This window comes from Dipodomys merriami, unplaced genomic scaffold, assembly GCF_024711535.1.
Source record: "Dipodomys merriami isolate MVZ:Mamm:240054 unplaced genomic scaffold, mDipMer1.0.p SCAF_249, whole genome shotgun sequence".
NCBI lineage: Eukaryota > Metazoa > Chordata > Mammalia > Rodentia > Heteromyidae > Dipodomys > Dipodomys merriami.
In genome coordinates, this window is record NW_027203926.1 from 829,809 (window position 1) to 852,445 (window position 22,637).

Below are 22,637 nucleotides of genomic sequence, written 5' to 3' on the forward strand. Positions count from 1 at the left end.
AAAATTAAAATTAAAACTATCGGCTGTAGTCAATTTAGAACAAATATGATATCCTTATAAACATACCTTTAGTTACGCATTACTTTCCAAACATTATATGTTAATTTAGTAGTATTTGAGTCTTTCAGTGTTGTTGCATCCTGTGGTTATATTTTACTTGTTTAGATGTCCTTATGATCCATGATGACTCAATTATGTCCACATAATTCAGTGACTATTACTCTTTATACTGTCCCTTCTTTACTGTGTATTATTTATGAATTATTTAATGTCATCAATGGGTTATACAAGAGGCTGTGATATTGACATGTTCATTTATGCAAATATTGAATCTTGTTTTATTTTCCTTTCCTTATAAAGAGACCAAAACCGGCATAACAGCTTTTCTGGTTTGAATGAAAAATAGAAAAGCTGTCACTAAATCACATGATGAAGGCTTTCCCTTCAGTAATACGGACAAAATTTCAATGCTGCAGTGGTGGGAAGAGAATTCCAGGACTGTTCTTCAGGAAGCCATGGTGCATGGCAATGGCCATGAGACATCTCCCTGAAACCCTTGCTCTTCCACGTATGAGCCACGTGGCATCCACAGTTCTGTACTCCTGCTCCTCCCTTACCTCACTAGAAAAAGAAAAATAATAAACATCTTAGCTTTCCATTTTTCTCTTCTATAATGATCAAGGACCTGCAACTTTGGATCAGTATTCAATATATATTTAGCTTTTCAAAATGCATGACTGATGCTAAGTATTTTACATTGAGTTAGAAATAACAATGGACAAGTCTACCAACTTGTTGAAGTGTCTCAATAGTGACAACACATCTGGAAGTTTTATATAGAGGAAAAAACAAGTTTAAATACACATTTCCTGGAAAATACAGAATATCCTAAATTCCAAAACTTCCCAACGTGTCACTAATCTGAGAATCAAGAAAAATACTCTTTATTTGACTTATGTAATTGTAACCCCTCTGTACATCTACCTTAGAATAGCAACAAAATTTTTTTAAAATGAATACCATGTTTGAATAATGTTCAAGTTGTTGACTTTAATACTTCTCAAGCATAGCTGAACATTGAAAGCAGGGAGGTTTGTATTTTAACTAGCAGTATTTGATCACTAACAAGTGCAACTAAATCACAATTGCCTCTGTGCCCTCTGGAAAGAGGGACATGTGTACAGGTCATTCTACTTTTATCTCTATCATGACAAAGTCTAATCAGAAGAGATTAAAGTAAACTTGTACTTAATCATGACTAAAGCATTAAAGAGGCACACCTACAGTCTCAGGGAGCATTATAAAAGGTCTGCCCTGCAAGCTCACAGTACTCTCAGAAGACGAGACCTCAATGGGTCCAGTAGTTGTCCTGGTGCTGGGTCTCTCCTGTCTTCTTCTCTTTTCAATATGGAGACAGAACTCTGGGAAAAGGAAGCTCCCTCCGGGCCCTATTCCTTTCCCAATTATAGGAAATATACTGCAGGTTGATATTAAAGACATCACTAAATCTCTGACCAAGGTAAGTACCCTTCATGTTTGCCCAATGGTCTCAGACAGATATTAATGAAGCTATATTTCCAATGTATTGCTGAAGGTAGAATAGCCTGATTTATTATCATAAAACAAAATCCTTGTAAAAAGTGTAACATGCTTGTGACCATTCCAGTTTTTATTTTAGTCATGGAATGAAGTAATGTATTATGTGAGGGGTTAATGTCTATTTTAGTCTCAGCCACAAAGTTGCAAATGGTTCTCCCCATCTTACTTAGACACTCAAATTTGTGAGGTTTTTTTTTTTCCCTGAACCTCCATGATAAGGAAATTCTGTGATTAAATGTTTAATTCAAAAAGTCATATAGCATATTAGACATTGATTTTTTTAAAAACAAAATCATGAAAGCTAACGACTCTGAGAAGCTGTGAGTGATTGAAAGGAACTATCTGTGAGGATGAGAGAACATAAACACATGAGACCATTTAGCGGATACTGAAGGTATTAGAGTCCACCTGGATTTTTGCTTAAAACTTTGTCTGGAGCAAAAAATGCTGCTGGGTGAGAAATTGTTTGGGAGGATGTTTCATGTACTAGGGCAGCCTCTGCGGGGCCCACCCTCTGCTTCTAATACCGGTAGATCCCAAACTGCACTTGCCTATAGAAACACCTGTGCTGACTTAAAACTGCAGTATCTCTTGTTTGTTAAAGGAAGTACTATTCTTACCAGTAAGAGCTTCAGAGGTTATCTGAAAGCAGTAATCTGACACTGGTTAGGAGTACAAATGAAAATTAAACATATACCAAGCATGGAATGTCCAATAAGCCTTATCAATGATGCTCTAAAAATGAATTTAGAATCCACAGACCTTTGTTTTGTTCTTTGTGAATCATGACAAGGCTTCTGTGTGTGTTGATGTGAGGATGAATGCTAATGTTGTATCAACTGCCCGGTCCATTGCATGGCACATTATAGGCCATCTCCAAGTGACAGCTATAGTAAACCTCCTTTATAACATATGATCTTTGCAAATATTTTAAGTTGTGTTTGCCAAAATAAAGAAGCATAAAAAATATAATGATGATATCACTTTTGCTCAGGCTCACTCTGAGGAACAAATAATGGCTTCTTTCACTAGTATTTTTTTTTCTTTTCATTTTCCAGTTTTCAAAAGTCTATGGCCCTGTATTCACTCTGTATTTGGGCATGAAGCCCACTGTGGTGTTGCATGGATATGAAGCAGTGAAGGAAGCTCTGATTGACCATGGGGAGGAGTTCTCTGGAAGAGGCAGGTTCCCACTGGCTGAAAAAGCTAACAGAGGCCTTGGTAAGTGTACATATCCATGTGTGTGTATATTTGTGTGTGGGCAGAGGATGTGTGGATAAGGAGGATGGGAAAAGAGCCAAAGCTTGGCCATCCCTGTACCTGCCATCTGCCAGCTTCCTTTTCCTTGCTTGACTTCATCCATGTTTCTGCTTCCCTTCATTTAGGAATTGTTTTCAGCAATGGACACAGATGGAGAGAGATGAGGCGCTTCTCACTCATGACCTTGCGTAATTTTGGGATGGGGAAGAGGAGCATTGAAGAGCGTGTTCAAGAGGAAGCCCGCTGCCTCGTGGAGGAGTTGAGGAAAACCAAGGGTGGGAGCTGCTTTATATCACTATTTTAGAGAGGAATATAAAAGGCTGCATTATGTCCCTTCTGTTTCAGAAATGGGTTATTTTGTCTTCCAATCAGAAATCATGAATGTATTTTTTTTGTTTTATGCCATAATTGGGGTTCGAACTCTGGGCTTTACACTCTTGCCCAGATCATGGCTGGTGCTCTACCATTTCAGCTGTACCTCCTGTTCAAGCTTCTAGCTGGTGAGAGATTTGCAGCGATTTGTTTGCCTGGGCTTGTTCCCAACGACAATCCCCAGATTTCAGCCTCCTGAGTATCTGGGTTCTTGTTAAGAACATCACATCATCATGTAAAGGTTGCCAAAAGGGAACTCTGGATTGGTTGAAGGGAAGAGTGTTTATTGAGAGAGGGAGAGAGCAAACCTTGAGCCTCACAAAACGGGATTGGGCGGAGCAAGAGAGATTATGAGGGGAGGAGAAAAATTATATAGGGAAGGGCGGGGAGGGGGTGTGTCCACAGTGGAAGCAGAGATCATCTCAGAGGGACCTTGAGCTGCACCCAGGCATGCCAGTTGCTTGGGTTTCAAGTGCTGGCCAGGGACTTCTAGGATTCAAGAGGAAAGAACCAAAGGAATAAGCCTCTAGCCTCTGACTTTCCGTGGGGACCTAACACACCAGTGTTTGGCTAAATAGATACTTTCTGTTTCTTTTCTGAAGAGTTAAGGAACAATGCTTCCCTCTTAGCATAATTGAGGGTATGTAATGTAGCCATTGCATGATCGTGCGCGCTAATTGAACAGTGTGGTAACGACCCTGTCTACCCACAAAGATGCAACTATATGATACGCTTATTATCATTGACATTTCAGTGATTTCTCAGTATCCATGCCTACAATTTTGGATAGTCGTGGTATGGTGTAAGCTTTTATTTGCTTTATTGTCTCAATAAAATTCATTAAAAAATTATTTCTCTGAAAATATAGTACAATTTCTATAGGTCAACATTACTTATTTCTTCTTACCCAGTACTTTAGAATTTTATTTATGTATTTTGAATAAATATGTGCTCTATCTGTAAAATACACACAATTAGCTATATTTCAACTATTATGATCAGTTCTTTATCCAGTCTTATTTTAGTGTATTCTAGCTCATTTTTCAATTTTGTCCGTCTCTTTTTCTCCATATGTATTGAATTTTATGTTAAAAATCTTCTGTTAATTACACGTTTACCTAAATCAACTAACCTATGGTTACAATGGATAGAATTGTCCACTTGGATTCCACATAACCTCGCTGTTTAAATTCATTGTTCCAAATAAATTGAAAGACTTAAAATCAGATTTAACCTGTGAATGTCACACCTGCAGTCATAGCAAATCTCAACAACTTCCCAAATAAATGCCCCCTTCATAGTTATAATAAAAGTTTTTCTGAGAGCTTAGACTCATTTCAATCATTAACTAGCCTGAATATATGCAACTAGCTCAATGACACTTGTTTAATCCAAAGAACCCACGTCAATTCACAATGTGTTTAATTCATGACTATTTACTTTCAGTTTAAACTCAGTAGCATTTTACATGTTGATGATTTGCTCATAGCCATTTCATTGTACAGAGTGCCAAAAATAAAATTAATCTGTCAAATAATAGAACCTGAGAGGCAGACAAATTTAAATATGTATGTATATATTGTTTATTGAAGAATTTCAAAATTTCAGCCCTGTCCATAAATTAAATTTTGTGTTTGATTAGACTTAGTGTCTACTTATTCCTTAGGGAGAGGAAATTTACTTATTAATTTTGAAATGAAAAAAAATCTCCCATTTATTAATGCTATGTTTTTGTTTGCCTTCCCTGACATTTACATTTAATAACAGGCTTAAATTTAGTTATTACTCTTTTTCCTCATGCAACATGAAAGCATTCTGTTTTTTACCTTGGTTCATTCTAGTACTTGAACTCTGGTAAAATCTCTCTTTAGTTTCTCTCCATTGGTGATTTTAAAAAGCTATAGACACCTGATATTCCATCACAGACTTTCTCAGTTTTGTGTAGTCTATAGGTTTTGGAAACAGATTTATTGCTACTCTGAATGGTTGACTATTAGGTATGTAAAAGTCTTCTTTTTCCAACATAGCATATATCTGATTGAAAGACTATAGGTAAAGGTAATTAGTATGAACTGACATTATTTTGCTAGTTGGTTTGTACTGGCCAACTCAGGTTCCATGTTAAAGATATGCAGGTTTAATTCAAATGGGATATTTGGCTGTTAGAGGAATTTACAAGTAAAACAGTAATAAAAGCTGGTAAAGATGACAAAGGCTGAGTACAGTATTTCATATGTATATTTCATTTGTTTCTGACTCTTCAGGCTCACCCTGTGACCCCACCTTCATCCTGGGCTGTGCTCCCTGCAATGTCATCTGCTCCATTGTTTTCCAGAATCGTTTTGATTATAAAGACCAGAACTTTCTGAACTTGATGGAGAAATTGAATGAGAATGTTGAGATGCTGAGCTCACCATGGATACAGGTGAAGCCAAGATCTTTTCTTCCTAAGAAAACACTTGTCTTTTTTTGTTGTTGTTCAACAGACCCAAATTAAATAAATAGTAAGGTGAATACTTGGACCCAACAGTGCTACCTAAAGAATGGTAGAGTGCCATTCAGGTAGTTACTGCCTATGACCACACATTCTAGCATTTTCCCTATTAGTTTCCAGGTTTATATTAAAATCCTTGATCAACTTTCAATTGATGTAACTTCAGGGAAATAGATAAGGGTCTGGTTCATTTTCTGCAGTTCCAAAATGAAGCATGTTGAAACTCGTTTAGGAAACAGGGAAGGAAATGATGAGGGAGAGTGAGGGAGAGTAATGCATGAGTCTAGATATATTGTCTCATCTAGATGTATTGTGTAGCTGGGCCTTGTTGGCTCATAGATAAACTCAAGAGAATGAGGCCTGGAAGATCAGGGATTTGAGCCAGCCAGGGCAGAGAAGTGTGACAGAATCCATCTCCCAAATAGTCAGCAAAAAACAGTCATGACCAAGAAAGCCAACCAACAGTCTGGGGCTCTGAGTTCAAACCTTGGTACTGGCACCAAAAGGAAAATTAACTTTATTTATATATGGACATGTCAAAATGAGAACCTTTGACAGCTAACTGATGTTGAAATGGAAGAAAAACAATATAAAGTAATCAACTGAGAAAGATGTCTAAGCCTAGAGGATTGACTCAAGTTAATGTGCTTAAGCAATTAATTTGATATTTCTCAATAAATACCAAAGGGATTTTCCTATAAATTGCTTTGTTCAGGTCCTGATAGATGCCTAGTGGATCAGTGGATATCCAGGTGCTTACTGAAAGCTTACATTTCCCACAGATTTGTTTTCCAATCTGACATCTTATAATATTCATGCTATTACTGGACAGAAGTATTTTTCCTCCGAGAGGAAGCATATTTGCAACAATAGAAACTACAAGGAATCACTGAGTAGAGTCAGAGTGTTTGCTGATTCCACTGTGATCCTAAATGATAAGTTAGCCTGGGGAGAAATGACAAAATTGAACTATAAACATCTTCACAATTGGGACTGGGAAGGTGGCTCAGTGAGAGAGCGCTTGCCTTACATGCATGAGGCCCTGGGTTCAATTCCTCAGCACCACATAAGCAAAAAGAAAAAAGCTGAAAGTGGCACTGTGGCTCAAGTGGTAGAGTGCTAGCCTTGAGCTGAAGAGCTGAGGGACAGCGCCCAGACCCAGAGTTCAGTCCCCATGACCAGACCCCCCCCAAAAAAATCTTCACAATGTTTTACAGAGTTTGGCGTAGTTTAAACTCTGTAAAAGTTAATAAATATGTGATAACAGAGAGGTTAGGTATTCTATCATGAGACTGTAATTTAGGGTATCCTTGAACCCCTCTCATTTTATATGTTCCATTGAAATTTCCCTTCAAGATGGAAGCCATGTGTCATTTTTATTTACAGCCAAGTTTTCTATAATATATATGGTATGTATATGCAAATATGTTTATTAAGTTATTACTTTTGCTTTTAGATCTACAACCTTTTTCCTGATCTCATTGATTATCTACCAGGAAGTCATAAAACATCATTAAAAAATTTTGATGATATACATAGTTACATTTTAAAGAAAATAAATGACCATGAAGAATCACTGGATGTTAACAATCCAAGGGATTTGATTGATTGTTTCCTGATTAAAAAGAAACAGGTAAAATGTCAAAAATCACATTTATTTGAGTCCTTGAGCATTCTGTGACATACTAATTAGTCTGTTTTACTAGAGATGTTTAAACCATCAGACCAGCAGTGCTTGAAAAAGCAAGTTATCAGTTATATAAAGGAATCTACATTAAGCATCCTTGGAAACTTAAAATTAATTTCTCAAATAATTAGAATACATTTACTCTTTTTATATAAAATAATATAATAAGGAGAAGCAGGATGCACATAGCAGGTAAATAGAAACAATTTTCCTGCAAAATATGTGTCATTATATAAAGATGAGTGTCATTATTATATACTGCATAGAATAGATTATGTAATCATGGTGGACTTCCTGCATGTTCTCTAAGTCAGAATAGGTTTTGAAGAAATAATTTTGGAATGATTCTTAATTGGTCTTGGTTAATCTTCCTTATAACAGATTGTTAATTGTGGTATTTAAAAATATATACACAATAATATTTTATTATGCCTTTCACATTTTTATTAACAAATTTATTATGCAAAGGCTTCTATTGTGATATGTTATAGATGTGTATAAAGTAATTTAGTCAAATTCACCCCTTCTGTTAGGTTAACTAATTCATCTTCATTATGTAGGTTTTAGGTTTCCCTTATGTTTTTTCACATAAACATATAATGAGTATATTATATAGGTAACATATATGTAAAATACATATAGATAATTCATACATAATATGTATTATATATCTATATAGTATACTGCAATCAACTAAGTAGAATTGAATCCTTGTTATTTACCCTGGGATTACTATAACACCCTTATGACAATCTAGTGTGAAATTAGAGCGAATTAGTGTCTGACTACACTTTTAATCCTCTCCCCTCAAATTGCATCCTTCCTCGGTTGTTTTGTCACACATTACATCTTTAATACATTGGGTATCCATAGAATTCATCTATGATTATTGCCTCCTATATTTCCCTTAAAAATATATATTAAAAACCTAAAAAGAGGTTGAAAAACATGTAATATAATTAACATTCATATTTTCTGTATGGGTATATTTAACAAGGATATGTATTTCTTGACTTGGTGTGAATTTATTGTTGAATATGCTTTAGTTTCTACTTGAAAGCTGATTCCCCTTAGCACTTCTTGTATGGCAGATCTATTCATGACAGACTCTCTTCTCTTGTTTATCTTAGTAGTATTAACATCTCCTGCATGATGATAACATATGAGATAAAATTAGTGCTTTAGCCCATGACATGGAATCATTGGATTTTTCTTCATTTAGAATTTCCGCTAATTTTTCAACATTTATACAGGCTAGAGTATAATAGTCTATGTGACCCGCAACTATTAACTCTCCAAATTTATTATGACAGATGGAGCTTTAATATTGGTGTTTGTACATACTATTCTAGAGTAAGTTGACCTCAAGATTTAAGAGTAACTGTAGTTTGATGATCATAGAAAAGTAGATATTACCAAAGATTGTTTAACTTGACCAGCTTTCAAAGCATGTGATGCTGATATAGTCAATGAAGATGACTCTTTTCCAAGAGTGTACAAATATTGAGAGCATCCGTTTAATTAAATTGTTTTAATAACACATTATTAGGCATACTGCAAGTCATCTGGAGATTACAAAAGCATGATAGATTTAATGCTGGACCAGACACCAGTTAGAAAATGATGTATTTTGACCATTTAATGATTTCCTCATTCAACATCTAAAGCTACAACCTGGTTGACAACTTGGTTTTGAGCCATCTTCTCAGTCCTTGGCACTGCTTCATCCATCCTCTCTCCTTGTTCCAATGATAAGTTAATGTGAACACTTTTTGTCTTCATGATTACTGTCACTTCAGCTCATGCATTCCTAGTCATTCCTACTCAGGTTCCCTAGACCACCTGACTTGGTGCTTCCCATCTGCTGAGTCATCAGGTTTTGATGAACCCATTCTCATTCCTTGTGACTCCTAAGTTTTGCTGCCTTTTAGCATTTTCACAAGCAATATTGAGCATATGCAAATGTGTGATACAAGAAGTTAAATTGCAATTAGGAGCCATGCTTGTAAAACCACTATCAAGGGGCTGAGATCTAAGGATCAAAGAGTGAAGGCAGCCTTGACATAAAAGTCTTTGAGACTCTTATCTCCAAATTAAACAGAAAATAGTGAAGTGGAGCTGTGGTTCAAGTGGTATAGCAGTAGCCTTGAGAAAAGAAGCTCAAGGACAATGCCTACACACTGTTCAATCACATCAACTGCAAAAAATTTTTAATTGCAGATTTTTGTTTCAGGCTTACAACACCTATGTCCCTAACTTTCCTACTTGCAGTATTCAATTTTCTGATCCTTCAATATTTAGAGAAAATTCAGTTATTAGTAGCTTTAATGAATGATGAGTTTCATGACCTCAAATACAGTCACAGTACCAGATCAGAGTCAGGACAGCCCAGGAGGCCTGAAGCCTTACTTAGTCTAAACTAGTCACCATCCCACTGTCAATTGTACATTCCTCTTACTCTTTTACTCTCCAACTTCATACCACTGTGGGATACTGTGAATTCACTGTCATCACATGTGCTGGTAAATAATATAATTGCATCAAATCTTAGGAGCAGGAAAATCACAAGGAGCCATTGGAATTTACTAATGAAGGTTTGACAATACTTGCATCTGATTTATTTGGTGCTGGGACAGAAACGACGAGCACAACACTGAGATACTCCCTGCTGCTCCTGATGAAGTACCCTCACGTCACAGGTAGGAGCACAGGGGGAGACCTAGGTGAAACTTCAGAAAATATAGGAAAGATGCTGGTAGTGATTTGCCTTGTCAGGTATGTCTCACAGCTCAACATCCTGTGCCTCCACCTGAAATCAGAGACAAGTGATGAGAACACGGCAGGTAGGAAAAGCAGCAAGACTGTCTTGTGTCTGGATTTTCTGGTAGGTAATCGTTGGAAAACTGCTCTATCATAAATTGACATACAATAACATATTGATTTTACAACCAAAACTCCAGCTTTCACAATGGGTTCTTCTATACATTTTTCCTCATTGTGGCTATTCTAATCCTGCCATAGACCCAAGAGATCTCTTGTCACCAATGCATAAGTACAAGTCCTAAAAATTAATGAGGATGTATGAGATAAATTCCATTCCAGAACATTTTCTAAAAAGAAACTCATTAGAAAGGTATTATTGAGACAGATGCCATACCTGAAGGAATTTTAAAATTTCAGAAATCTAAGTCCATAAAACTTATGTTTGGTAAAGTTAGAATTTTACAAGGGCATCTGTGATTTTTAATCTTTTATAATGTTGTTTAATATTTATTGCTTTTAGGTGTGGAAACACTATGTAAAGATTTAGGAAATAAGTATAAAATAATTTCAATGAGAATTAGTCCTCTCACAACAAAAAAGAAAAGAGAATGCTTTATTCTCTAACCATCTTATCTAACCAGATAAGATGTCTACCAAAATTCTGATACTCAGAGTAGATGTAATTGTGATAAAGTAACTGAGCCAGACACATGTTGCTTTCACCTAAATTTGGTAACAGGAAAAGTTCTGAGGGAAGGAAAACCAAGGTATGTCTCCAAACTTCCATAAAGTTTCCCCCTTTAATTTTGCCAGTCCTGGGGCTGGAACTCAGAGCCTGGGCACTGTCCCTGTGCTTCTTTTGCTCAAGGTTGGCACTCTACATTTGAGCCACAACCCTACTTCTGCCTTTTTCTGCGTATGTGGTACTGAGGAATGAAACCGAGGGTTTTGTGCATGATAGGCAAGCACTCTACCACTAAGCCACATCCCCAACCTCATAAAGTTTCCTATTTAGAAATAACAAGTATCGAAGAAGATAGAAAAGAATTTAGCAAATGGACTCTCCATGTTCAAATTCTTATCACACCTCCACTCCTCAGATGAAAAGAAAAACTCTCTCTCCACACCAAGAAAACTCTCTCTCTCTGTACTAAGAATTCTGTGCTCAGAAATTTTGGGCAAACCCAGTGAAGTATAAAGTTGAGAGGCCTAAACAAACCCTCTTGTTTGTGATGCATAACTTTTTTGTATAAATCTTTTATTGTAAAGACACTGTACAGAGGGGTTACAGTTACATGGAAAAGGTAATAAGTAAATTTCCTATGGAGCATTGTTACCTCTTCCTTTGTTTTTCCCCTACCATTCCTTCCCTCCCCACCTCAACCTCTTCCCTCCCCCACCCACAAAGTTGTAAAGTTGGTTATCAACATAGTGTCTTGTACATCTCATTGTTACAATGGGTCAATCTGTGTTTTTATTTCAGCATTTTGTTATTTCCCTTCCCCTCCCCAAATTAAAAAAATGTATATACAAGATGCAGGGCACTGAAATCAAATACAGTGAAGACAGGGGTTATACCATGGGGGAAGAACATAGAAAAGAAACAAAAATATCACATACTACATTATACATACATTAAAAACAACAGCAAAAAAGATAAAACTTCTTGTGTCCTTATCTTTGGGGTCATTTCATTTAGCATCAGCTTGTATGGTCATACGTACATAGCTTTTGACCTTTTGTGCTTCTCATAGACATATACTAGTATTATATATATATATATATATACATATATATATATATATATATAATACCACATTTTTCTGATCCATTCAGCTACTGAGGGTCATCTGGGTTGGTGCCATAGCTTTGCTATGGTGAATAATGCTGCGATAAACATAGTTGTGCTGGTAGATTTAGTATAGACTTGTTTGTGATTGTTTGGGTAAATGTCCAAAAGTGGGATTGCTAGGTCATAGGGGAGCTCTATGTGGAGTCTTTTGAGGAACCTCCATACTGCTTTCCAAAGTGGTTGAACAAGTTTATACTCACACCAACAATGCAGTAGGGTTCCTCTGTGACCACATCCCCTGCAGGTGATGCACAACTTTCTGTCTTTTTTCCTGAAATTTTTCCATAATGAAGAACTCTACAAACCTCCATATTTTACCAATTTGATAGAAAATTCTCTCTAAGTGTCCAGCAGAATAAAGGGATAAAAGCCTTCACTCAGCATAAAGTTGTAGCATTCCAGAATACCAGGGTTAGAAAGAAGATCATCACAAGTTTCAGAAAGACACAACTAGGTCAGATATCAAGAGATGATGGGATTGCATCAAAATTCTTAAGAGGAAAGAGGAAAGATGGGAGAGTAGACTTCCAAATCAGCCATAAACTTCATACCCCATTTTCTCTTTTTTCACACAATATAGTATAATATGGTGAAACGCATTTTGTTCAGTTATCTCAAACCAAGTCAAAGAAAATCATGGACTCCAGAAATTGGGACAGGAAGGTTATGGGGTACTCTGAAACTCACTGAGTCTGCTACAAACTCAGAAAACATCAGAACAAACCAGAAATCAATGATGCAAGGAGGGAGAGGAGACACTGAGAATGAAGGAGACATGGACAAGAGTCTCAGAATTCTTACTTACTGACCATGTATTGCGAGATGTTTTACCCAAGTATTTGTGCATTTTCAAAAATTCTAACTCAGGAAATAGAAAATCATGAACTGACTGATAAAAAAGAAATGGGAAGTACAATAAATGGAATGCAATTCTAATTTCCACCCAGGGAATAATATTGCCTAGCCAGAATGATTGAAACTGTGAATATTGGTTCAAAAACTGATATGTAATATCTAGTATATTGTTATGAATGAAGTAAGGGGAAACATACATGTTTATCTCTATGTGCCTATTTGTAGATGTGGCTAAATATATACGACAGAGGTGTGAATGCACATTTCACTCTCTCATACTAGGATATCAATAAATATTCTCTAACAGTGATTTAAAAAATCAACTGGATATTGGGAACAGGTGGCTCATGCCTGGATTATTATGTACTCAGTAGGCTGAGATATGAGGATTGAAATTTGAAGCCAAGCCAGGTATTAAAGTCAATGAAACTCTTATCTCCAATAAACCACTCAGAAAAAAGGCAGAAGTAGTGTTGTGGATCAACTGATAGAGCACAAAGTACATATTATTGATCACAAAGAAGTTCAAGGACAGCAGCCAGGCCCTGAATTCAAGCTCCAGGTCCAGTAAAAAAAAAAAAAACATCATTATTTAGAAAATTAATATAATTTTCCAAAGCAGATTCTAGGATGTCCAATATGAATATCATCAGAAAGTGGTTCGATAATGGGAGTAGTACTTTACACTGTACACATGCATACACAAAGATACACTATTTGTATAGTTCTTAAATAATAATTATTTTAAAATAAAAAATAATGTTTATTGTTTTTCTTTGAGAACTACCATTTCTTCTTCTGCATTTTTATTAGGGTACATTTATTGTTCAAATGTATTCAATGTTGATACTTCCATAGATGCATAGAAAGATTTTCATTTTTATTATTTGATATATGTACAAAGGGTTTCTAGTCAGCGCAGCCTTTCATGCATTACAATGTGTCTGGACCAAAGTCAGTCCCTATAACATACATTCATTCATACTTTTACTTAATTATGTCCTGTTTAGTGTTTGAAATATATTCTTCTATTGATATCAACTACAGAAAAAGTAAACTCCTTTTTAAAAAGACACATTATTTACTTTTTATCTATAAACTAATAGAATTTAAAAGTCTTTACTGTAAAATTATCTCTTTTATCAGCAAAAAATATTTCTGAATTCAAACAAAATGGGAATATTTTATTAACATCTTCAAAGTCATACTTTGAATGATTTATGTTGGCTAGCCCATGAATTAGCATTCATATTTGTGGAAATTTGTGAAATCCCCTAAGATACAAGTGAAGATAATAGTGTCCTCAAATTTGTACTTTTATTGTCAATATTTTATTCCCTTTATTTTAAAATGTTTCATTGTTACAGTTTTATAAGTATGTAGTTCCTATGATAATATACTTTTTATATATTAAAGGTATTTCACTTCAATGTAAAGTATATTACATGTACATTAATAGTCTTTTTGTTTTTTTGTGTTTTTCTTAACAAGAAACTAAATTAACTCATTATAAGGCTACCATGTAGGATGATGTGTGTGCATGCTGAAGTATTAATACTCCATGGGGCATGTATTTTTTTTATTTCAATTCTTTTTTTTTTTTTTGATCCATTTGTGGGGCCTGAACTCTGGGCCTGGGTGCTGTTCTTCAGCTCTTCAGCTCAAGGCTAGCACTCTACCACTTGAGGCACAGCGCCACTTCCGGCATTTTTCTTTTTGCTTATGTGGTGCTGAGGAATCGAAACCAGAACCTCATGCATGCAAGCCAAGCACTCTACCACTGAGCCACCTTCCCAGCCCTTACTTCAAATCTTGTCAAGATTCACCATCACAATTTATGGAGCACTGACTTACTGTGATCAATGCATCATTTTCCTCCTGTTTCACCATTTCTTATTATGTCTCACCAGCTAAAGTGAAGGAAGAGATTGACCGTGTGATTGGCAGGCACCGCAGCCCCTGCATGCAGGACCGGAGCCAAATGCCCTACACAGATGCTGTGCTGCATGAGATCCAGAGATACATTGATCTTGTACCCATGAATCTGCCCCATGCAGTGACCCGTGACATTAAGTTCAGAGACTACATCATTCCCAAAGTGAGCTTCTTTTCTGCTGAGTCTCCATAGAGAGCCTGAGTTCTTGAGGTCACTGCAGGATTCCTCTCCTCCATACCACATGAGAGAGCTGCAAAAGTCTCACAGCTGGCTGCTCAGGAGAGGTTGTGGTATAGCAAGTTTGGGGTTGTATATCCATGCAGAATTATCCTTGGTCTCCCACACTGTGAATCCCAATTTTGTTCTGCCCCTTAAATTCTTTTTTGTTTTGAAGACTTCTTCTCCTTGTTCTCCTTGTTGTCTTTATTTCCTCTTCCTCCTCCTACTGTTTTTCCTTCTCCTTCTTCTTGATCTTTTGGCTATGCTTAGTTTTTGTATTTCCAAATGAATGCAAAAGCTTATCATTTATCAATTTCCCAATATATTCTGCTATAGATAAATTTGGGGTAAAATGTTACCTTGATTTCTTCAATTCACAAATGAGTCCTGTTCTAATTTACCTATGCTTTACTTTAGTTTCCAAGTAATATTTTGTTTTCAAGATCGATTACAAATATATTCATAGACTTTCTCTAAATACATAGCATTTTCACTATTACTGTTTTATTTTTTCATTGGCTTGGTGCTTGTTGGCCTGTGCACTGTCCATGAGCTCATTTGCTCAAAGCTAGTGCTCTACCAGTTTGCACCACAGTTCCACTTCCAGTTTTCTGGTGGTTAACTGGAGATAAGAGACTCATGGACTTTGTTGCCTGGGCTGGCTTTGAACCATGATCCTTAGATCTCCTGAGTAGCTAGGATTACAGACATGAGCCACCAGTGCCTGGCTTGATTGTTATTATTTTTATGGTGCTTTTGCTATAATTTGTAACTGATATATAGAAACGTAATTGCCTTAATCATTCTGATGACCTCACAAAATATAAACTCATGAAATTTACTAGTCATTGCTAATGAATTATCTGTAGATTTGTTTGGAACTTTAGGATGCATTACCATAATTTATACTTGCTTTTCTAATTCCTGTGCCTATAATTTTGCTTTGTTGAATTTTTGCACTGGCAGCCAGGATGGTGTAAATAAAATAGATTTTAGTGGTCATATTTGTTTCATTATGATTGGCAGAAAAGATTTCTAGCTTGGTATTTCACAGTCAATTTTGATATCTTAAGTAGATTTAAAAAAATAACAGTAGGGAAGTTTACCCTATGTTCTTACTTATGTATGAATTTTGACCATAAACATGATAATATTTTGAATCAGATCTATTCTCTGTAATAATTCTTTTTCTTTGAAAAGTTTTAATTATAGAGGTGATGTGCAGAGGGGTTACAGTTACATAATTCAGGTAGAGTAGGTTTCTTCTTGGACACTGCCACCCCTTCCTTGGCTCTCTCCCAGTTTTTCCTTCCGTCCCCATCCACAAGTTGTATAGTTCATTTTGAACAGCGTCTGGTGAGTGCCACTGATGCATTTGTTCACCCTTTGTTCCTGCATTTCTGTGCCTCCCCTTATACTCCCAAAGCAAGATAAATGAACAAACAGAACAAAGAGGAAGAAAACAAAAAACATCAAAAGAAGGAAAAAAACCACATTTTCATTTCCTGGAGTTCATTTCAATAAATATTACTTTGTATGATCAGATGCACATAGCATTGAACCTTTGTGTTCTCCCCAAAGTATCCTCCTGTGGTCTCACAGTGTGAATGCCTAGGTTTCTTCTTTTTATGTATTTAAAATTTTACTGTGGTGCTGTCTTAGGCAGCACATACAGAGAAGATTAGCATGGCCCCTGCATAAGGGTGACTCTCAAATTTGTGAATCCTTCCATATTTTTATCAAAATGGATACCAGGCAATGGAAACACTGGAGTAGGGACATGTAGGGGCACAGGAATGGAGGAAGGACAGGTAAGCAAATGCAGCCATTGTATTCTAGATGGGTAGTTGTTGACCTTCTATTGCTTTATGCCCTTCTTGCTTTTAAGGTTTCTGCTGTTGAGAACTCTGGTGTTATGCTGATGGGCCTGACACCATAGATGACTCATTGCTTTTCTTTGGCATCTGTCAGTACTGTTTACTGTTTCTGAACATTTAATGTAACTATAATGTGTCTTGGAGTGATTCATTTCTGATATGATCTGTTTGCTGTCCTAAAAACTCTTGTACCTGGATTGTTAAAGATTTAGGAAATAGTCTCACATAATTTTATTGACTATGTTTTCTATTCCTTTAGCATGGGCCTTTTCTTCAACCTCTATGTCTATGTTCCATAGGTTTGACTTTTCAAGTTTCCCAGGTGGGCTCGTATAATCTTTTCATACTTTACTTTTCAGCTAGTTCTTCATCTGACTATTCTAGTATATCTACTTTAACCTTGATCCCTGATATTCTGTTTCAATTTGATACACTCTTTTCTATTGTTTTTATGATTCATATAGCTTTTCATTTCCAAAATTTTAGTTTAATTACTCTTTTAATATTTCTGTATCTTTATTGAACTCCTCATTTATATATATTGCATTGTTTGTCTTACTTCATTCAGCTGCTTATTTGAATCCACTTCAAATTCACTCATTTTTTATACTTGTTCTTTTGAGTTCCTTGGGCTTTAATCTTCTTCAATATCCTTTTTTTTTTTTTTTGTCCAGTCGTGGGGCCTGAACTCTTGGCCTGGGCACTGTCCCTCAGCTCTTCAGCTCAAGGCTAGCGCTCTACCACTTGAGCCACAGCACCACTTCCAGCTTTTTTTTTCACTTTGTTTATGTGGTGCTGAGGAATCGAACCCAGGGCCTCAGGCATGCAAGGCAAGCGCTCTACCAACTGAGTCACCTTCCCAGCCCCTTCTTCAATATCCTTTATGTCTATTGCTATAGAATTGTTAAACGTTGGAGATACTTGCCTTTTTTCCATTCATTCTGTGTTGATATTTATTGGTTCTGAAACCAGTTCATTGGATGGAAGTCTTCATTACCTATAGACCAGAGGATTGAACTAAGTGTTTTTCATTGTATCTGTCACTGCTTTAACTATTTTTTATCGTTCATGGGGCTTGAACTCAGAGCCTGAGCACTGTCTCTTACCTTTTTCTCAAGGCTACTGGTTTACCACTTAACCACAGTGCCACTTCTGATTTTCTGGTAATTGATTGGAGAAAACAACACCGGGCTTTCCTGCCTGAACTGTCTGTGAACTGTAGTCCTCAGATCTCAGCCTACTGAGCATCTAGGTTTACAAGTGTGAGCCTCTGGCACCTGGCTTTATATACATACATACATTCATATATCTATATATCTACATATGTGTGTATAGATTTATATAGATCTAACTATATATATATATAAATTCATACAGATCTTGGTATATACATGTATAGATCTATGTATATATAGATATAGATACAGGTGTCTCTATATATATATCTACATCTATATCTATATAATTAACTTAGCTTATCTGTGTATTGTTCCCAGGGCACAACCATACTGACATCACTGACATCTGTGCTGCATGACCCCAAGGAATTCTCCAATCCAGACAAGTTTGACCCTGGCCACTTTCTGGATGAAAGTGGTAACTTTAAGAAAAGTAACTACTTTATGCCTTTCTCAGCAGGTAATACAATTTCATTTCCATACCTCAGGATAACTTTGGGGGGGATGTCAGTAGGAACTTACATAGAGCCTCCTTGGGGCTGGCGTATTTCCCAGAAGCTCCGGATTAGGAGCAGCACTCTCAATGCCCTTGCACTTTTCTGTTCATGATGCATCTCCACTGTTTGATCAGATTAGTGAGGCTTCAGTTACTCTGTGTATTTCTTCCAAGTTCAACAAGGTAAAGCAAGCAATTCTGGCATTCTTTCTTTACATATATCATAATGATCTCTTCCTAAAGAGTAAAACTCATTTAGACTGCCTTCACTCACAATGAAAAAGATGATCTCATCAGAGGTCCCTCCCACATCTTTCTGTGGCATTTGTCACCCCCAGGCTTCTCTATAGAATGAATCTCTCCCAAAAGGCACAGAAGAACACCAAAAGGCAGTGAGGGAAGATCATCACAGATGACAAGACAGGAGGATTTGTGGGTGGAGTATTAACCCATTTGTCACTTTTTTTTTTTTTTTTTTTTGTCGGTCGTGGGGCTTGAACTCTGGGCCTGGGCGCTGTCCCTCAGCTCTTCAGCTCAAGGCGAGCGCTCTACCACTTGAGCTACAGCGCCACTTCCGGTTTTCTGGTGGTTTATTGGAGATAGGAGTCTCACGGTCTCTTCTCACGGTCTCTCCTGCCCGGGCTGGCTTTGAACCGCGATCCTCAGATCTCAGCCTCCTGAGTAGCTAGGATTACAGGCGTGAGCCACCAGCGCCCGGCTCATTTGTCACTTTCTTGAACTTGATTATTAAACAGAAAATGGCATAAGCAACATTTTAAGACACTTAAGGTACTTCAACATGGACAGAGAGTAGATGGAAGACAGAGTAAAACGTTTTTAAGAAAGTCATGAACCACAAGAACAAAACATTTACTCTTAGCAGTGTCAGAAACTGTGAAATAATCCTATGGACATATCAGCAATGTATGATAGATGTCCCACAATGATCACAGAGCACTCAGCTCTTCTTTCAGTCTAAGACATGTGTCTTGGATATTTTATCCCCACACCTGCAGTATGTGTGCTGTGTGTCTGATCAGGGAGCAGCCTTCCTTCACTGATACTGTGACTTTTTATCTTTTTTGTTTGTTCCTTTATTTATTTGGTTTTTGGTTTTTTTTTTTAAGTGTCAGTTGTAGGGCTTGAAGTCAGGGTTTGGGTCCTGTTCCTGACCTTTGTTGCTCAAATCTAGCATTCTCCCACTTTGAGCCACAGCTGTACTTCTGCTTTTTGGTGGATAATTGCAGGTAAGAGTCTCAGGGACTTTCTTACCCCAGGCTCACATCTAATCATGATCCTCTGATATGAGCCTCCCGAGTAGTTGGATTGTAGGCATGAGCCATTGGCACCCAATTAATGACCTGACATTTGATATCTGCTTTACATCTATCAATAGATACCATGAGAAAGACAGTGATCTCTCTTCAAAAATTCACTTTTTTTTTACACAAAGGGAAACATTTTAAGTAATGAGAAAATTATGGCTTCAAATGATTTGAGTGTCAGTGAAAATCTGAATATGATATTTGGGAAGCTGAATGAGGGGAAGATTTTATGGCTTGATGGACACAAAGAGCACAAGAAAGGACATGAAATGTGGGCTGGGTCTTGATGTCTATAGGAAATGTATCATAGCCAAAAGGAATTTCATTATGTAGTACTTAAACTTTGTAATTTAATGTAGGCTGATAAAATGGACAGTTGGGCTGGCAATATTAAAATGCAAAATGTGTTCGCTACTTTTCTGGGGACAGTTCACATGAGCAATATGAATAGGTTTCCTTAGACAAACACAGATGTCTCTAGAACATACAAAGTGTATCATTGAAACCTGAGACTCAAAATTTTTATAAATCAATAATGAATCCTTGATTAAAATTGTAATAAATCAAAATCTTTTATTATTTTAATTTCTCACCAACACTTTATAAAGGAATTATTAGCATCTCCCTTTAATATTTGAAGATAATAAGGCTCAGATATTTTACTAACTTACTCCACGTGGGTTGTTAATGACGGTGTCAATATTTGACTTCTGAGTTGACTTGGAAAGGAGTATTTCCTACCACTAATTTTACATGTAATGAATTCCACTTGGAGTCATAGGTAGGTCTATGTCCTCCACTCTTACATATTTATTATTCTATAGGTACAAAGGTTTAGAGGAAATCCCAAAATATGATCATAGGCCTTCCTGATTAGTAGGGATAATACTAAGAGAAAAGGAATGGGAGTAAGCATTCAGGTTGAAAAAAGGAAAAAGTAAGATTGGGAGGTAAAAGATCTTCCATAATTATGATCTTTTCCTTTAGCAGGGAACATATTAGAATAACTGATATAATAATTTGGCAATCTCCAACCAAGCATAGAGAAAGAGTAAAGAGGGAGGAGAAGAGGAAAAATGTTTTTGAAGAGCATTTATCATGTAAAAATACTTAATAAATTGCTTATATGAAGATGGTAATCTGTTTTCTCAAAATATAATTTAGTTTGGTATGATTTTCTTTGGATTTGTTTTAGAGAAGATCTTAAAAATGTAGCCCAAAGTAGTTACCAACTCAGCATTCTCTTTATTAGTCTCCTGTGCTAGACTTACAAGTTTGTGTGTGCCTGTGCTGCCATTCTCAGATACCGTATTAGTGAAGATTACATATTCCCGGGTACCTGTAGAGCTTTCCTCCTCTCTGTGCAGGGAATTCACTGAAGGCACATTGACACTTTCTTTTACCAGTTACAAATGCAGTGCTTCACACTCTCACACTTACATACATGGAGTTATTTCTTACTTTGACCTTTTTTTTTTTTTTTTTTTTATTTCAGGCAAACGGATATGTGCTGGAGAAGGCCTGGCCCGCATGGAGCTGTTTTTATTCCTAACCACCATTTTACAGAACTTCAACCTGAAATCACTTGTGGATCCACAGGATCTTGATACCACTCCTGTTCTAAATGGGTTTATCTCTTTGCCACCATCATACCAGCTGCGCTTCATTCCAGTGTAAAGAAGAGCTCTGCTGTCTGACTCCAGCTGTGCAGCAATCTGCAGTTCCCTCCTCTGAGCCACCACTCACCTCCTTCCCCTGCCAGGGATGCTTCCTGTCCTCCCTTCTCATATTTCCTCTCTCCCTCCCAGATCCAGGAAGATCCATTCTCCATTTTGGAGGGATTCCTGTGTCACTGCACTATCACATCTATAGTCTCTTATGCTTTATAATAGTTTTGTTCACCACTCCATGTTCTAATATTTCTCTAATGCTGATTTACTAATATGCTAATATGACAAAAATAAAAAATGATTACCATGTGATAGGTCAAATTGCTTTTTCTGTATATAATCCACAATAAACATCATGCCTTTTGTCATTCTTGGACTGTCCTACTTTGTTTAAAATTCAGTGAAGTATTGAAACAAACTAGAGTCCCATGTTGAACCCATTCTAACAAGCACTGGGAATGGGAAGGGGGAGGTTGTAGGAAAACTCTTTGATGATGTCACCTGTCATATCTAGGGATGCAGATTTAATGAACAAAAGCAATGTCCACAAGTGTCTCTTCCTGGAGGAAAATATTGTAAGACACAGACATACAGAGAATAACATTAAAGGCTAATGTTCACGTCTTTACTTTGGTGTTAGTGTAAAAAAAAAAAAGGGGGGAAAAGTCGGGGGCCGGTGGCTCACGCCTGTAATCCTAGCTACTCAGGAGGCTGAGATCTGAGGATCGAGGTTCAAAGCCAGCCCAGACAGGGAAGTCCGTGAGACTCTTATCTCCGATAAAGCACTAGATAAACCAGAACTGCCTCTGTGGCTCAAGTGGTAGAGCGCTCGCCCTGAACTGTAAAGTGCAGGGACAGCGCCTAAGCCCAGAGTTCAAGCCCCATAACCAACAAAAAAAATAAATAAATAAATAAAAGTGAAATTTTCTTGTCAATTGATCTTTGCAACTGAAAGCCAGATATGAGTTTATGTTTTCATATTGATAATCATATGTTCCATTATTTTTATTTATGCACATCAATTGTACATTTTGAGATGTTTCATACCTGCATA

At 36.7% G+C, this 22,637-nt stretch overlaps 1 protein-coding gene and 1 pseudogene across 1 annotated transcript; both read left to right on the forward strand.

Annotated features, from left to right (window-relative positions):
* Positions 1-1,346: 1,346 nt before the first annotated feature.
* Positions 1,347-21,895, forward strand: LOC138836084 (cytochrome P450 2C5-like). Its single transcript, XM_070034569.1, has 9 exons — positions 1,347-1,519; positions 2,658-2,820; positions 2,985-3,134; positions 5,496-5,656; positions 7,182-7,358; positions 9,964-10,111; positions 14,793-14,980; positions 18,411-18,552; positions 21,409-21,895. Exons 1-9 carry the CDS (start codon positions 1,352-1,354, stop codon positions 21,588-21,590), a joined length of 1,479 nt encoding a protein of 492 aa, XP_069890670.1. The 5' UTR covers positions 1,347-1,351; the 3' UTR covers positions 21,591-21,895.
* Positions 16,690-16,775, forward strand: LOC138836130 (U6 spliceosomal RNA; annotated as a pseudogene).
* Positions 21,896-22,637: the final 742 nt, after the last annotated feature.

Excerpts from the sequence above, each read along its gene's own strand:
- LOC138836084 (XM_070034569.1), top strand. The coding sequence starts at position 1,352 with ATGGGTCCAGTAGTTGTCCTGGTGCTGGGTCTCTCCTGTCTTCTTCTC. Across the intron at positions 1,520-2,657 it reads TCACTAAATCTCTGACCAAG|TTTTCAAAAGTCTATGGCCC; the intron begins GTAAGTACCCTT and ends TTCATTTTCCAG. Across the intron at positions 2,821-2,984 it reads AAAAGCTAACAGAGGCCTTG|GAATTGTTTTCAGCAATGGA; the intron begins GTAAGTGTACAT and ends CCCTTCATTTAG.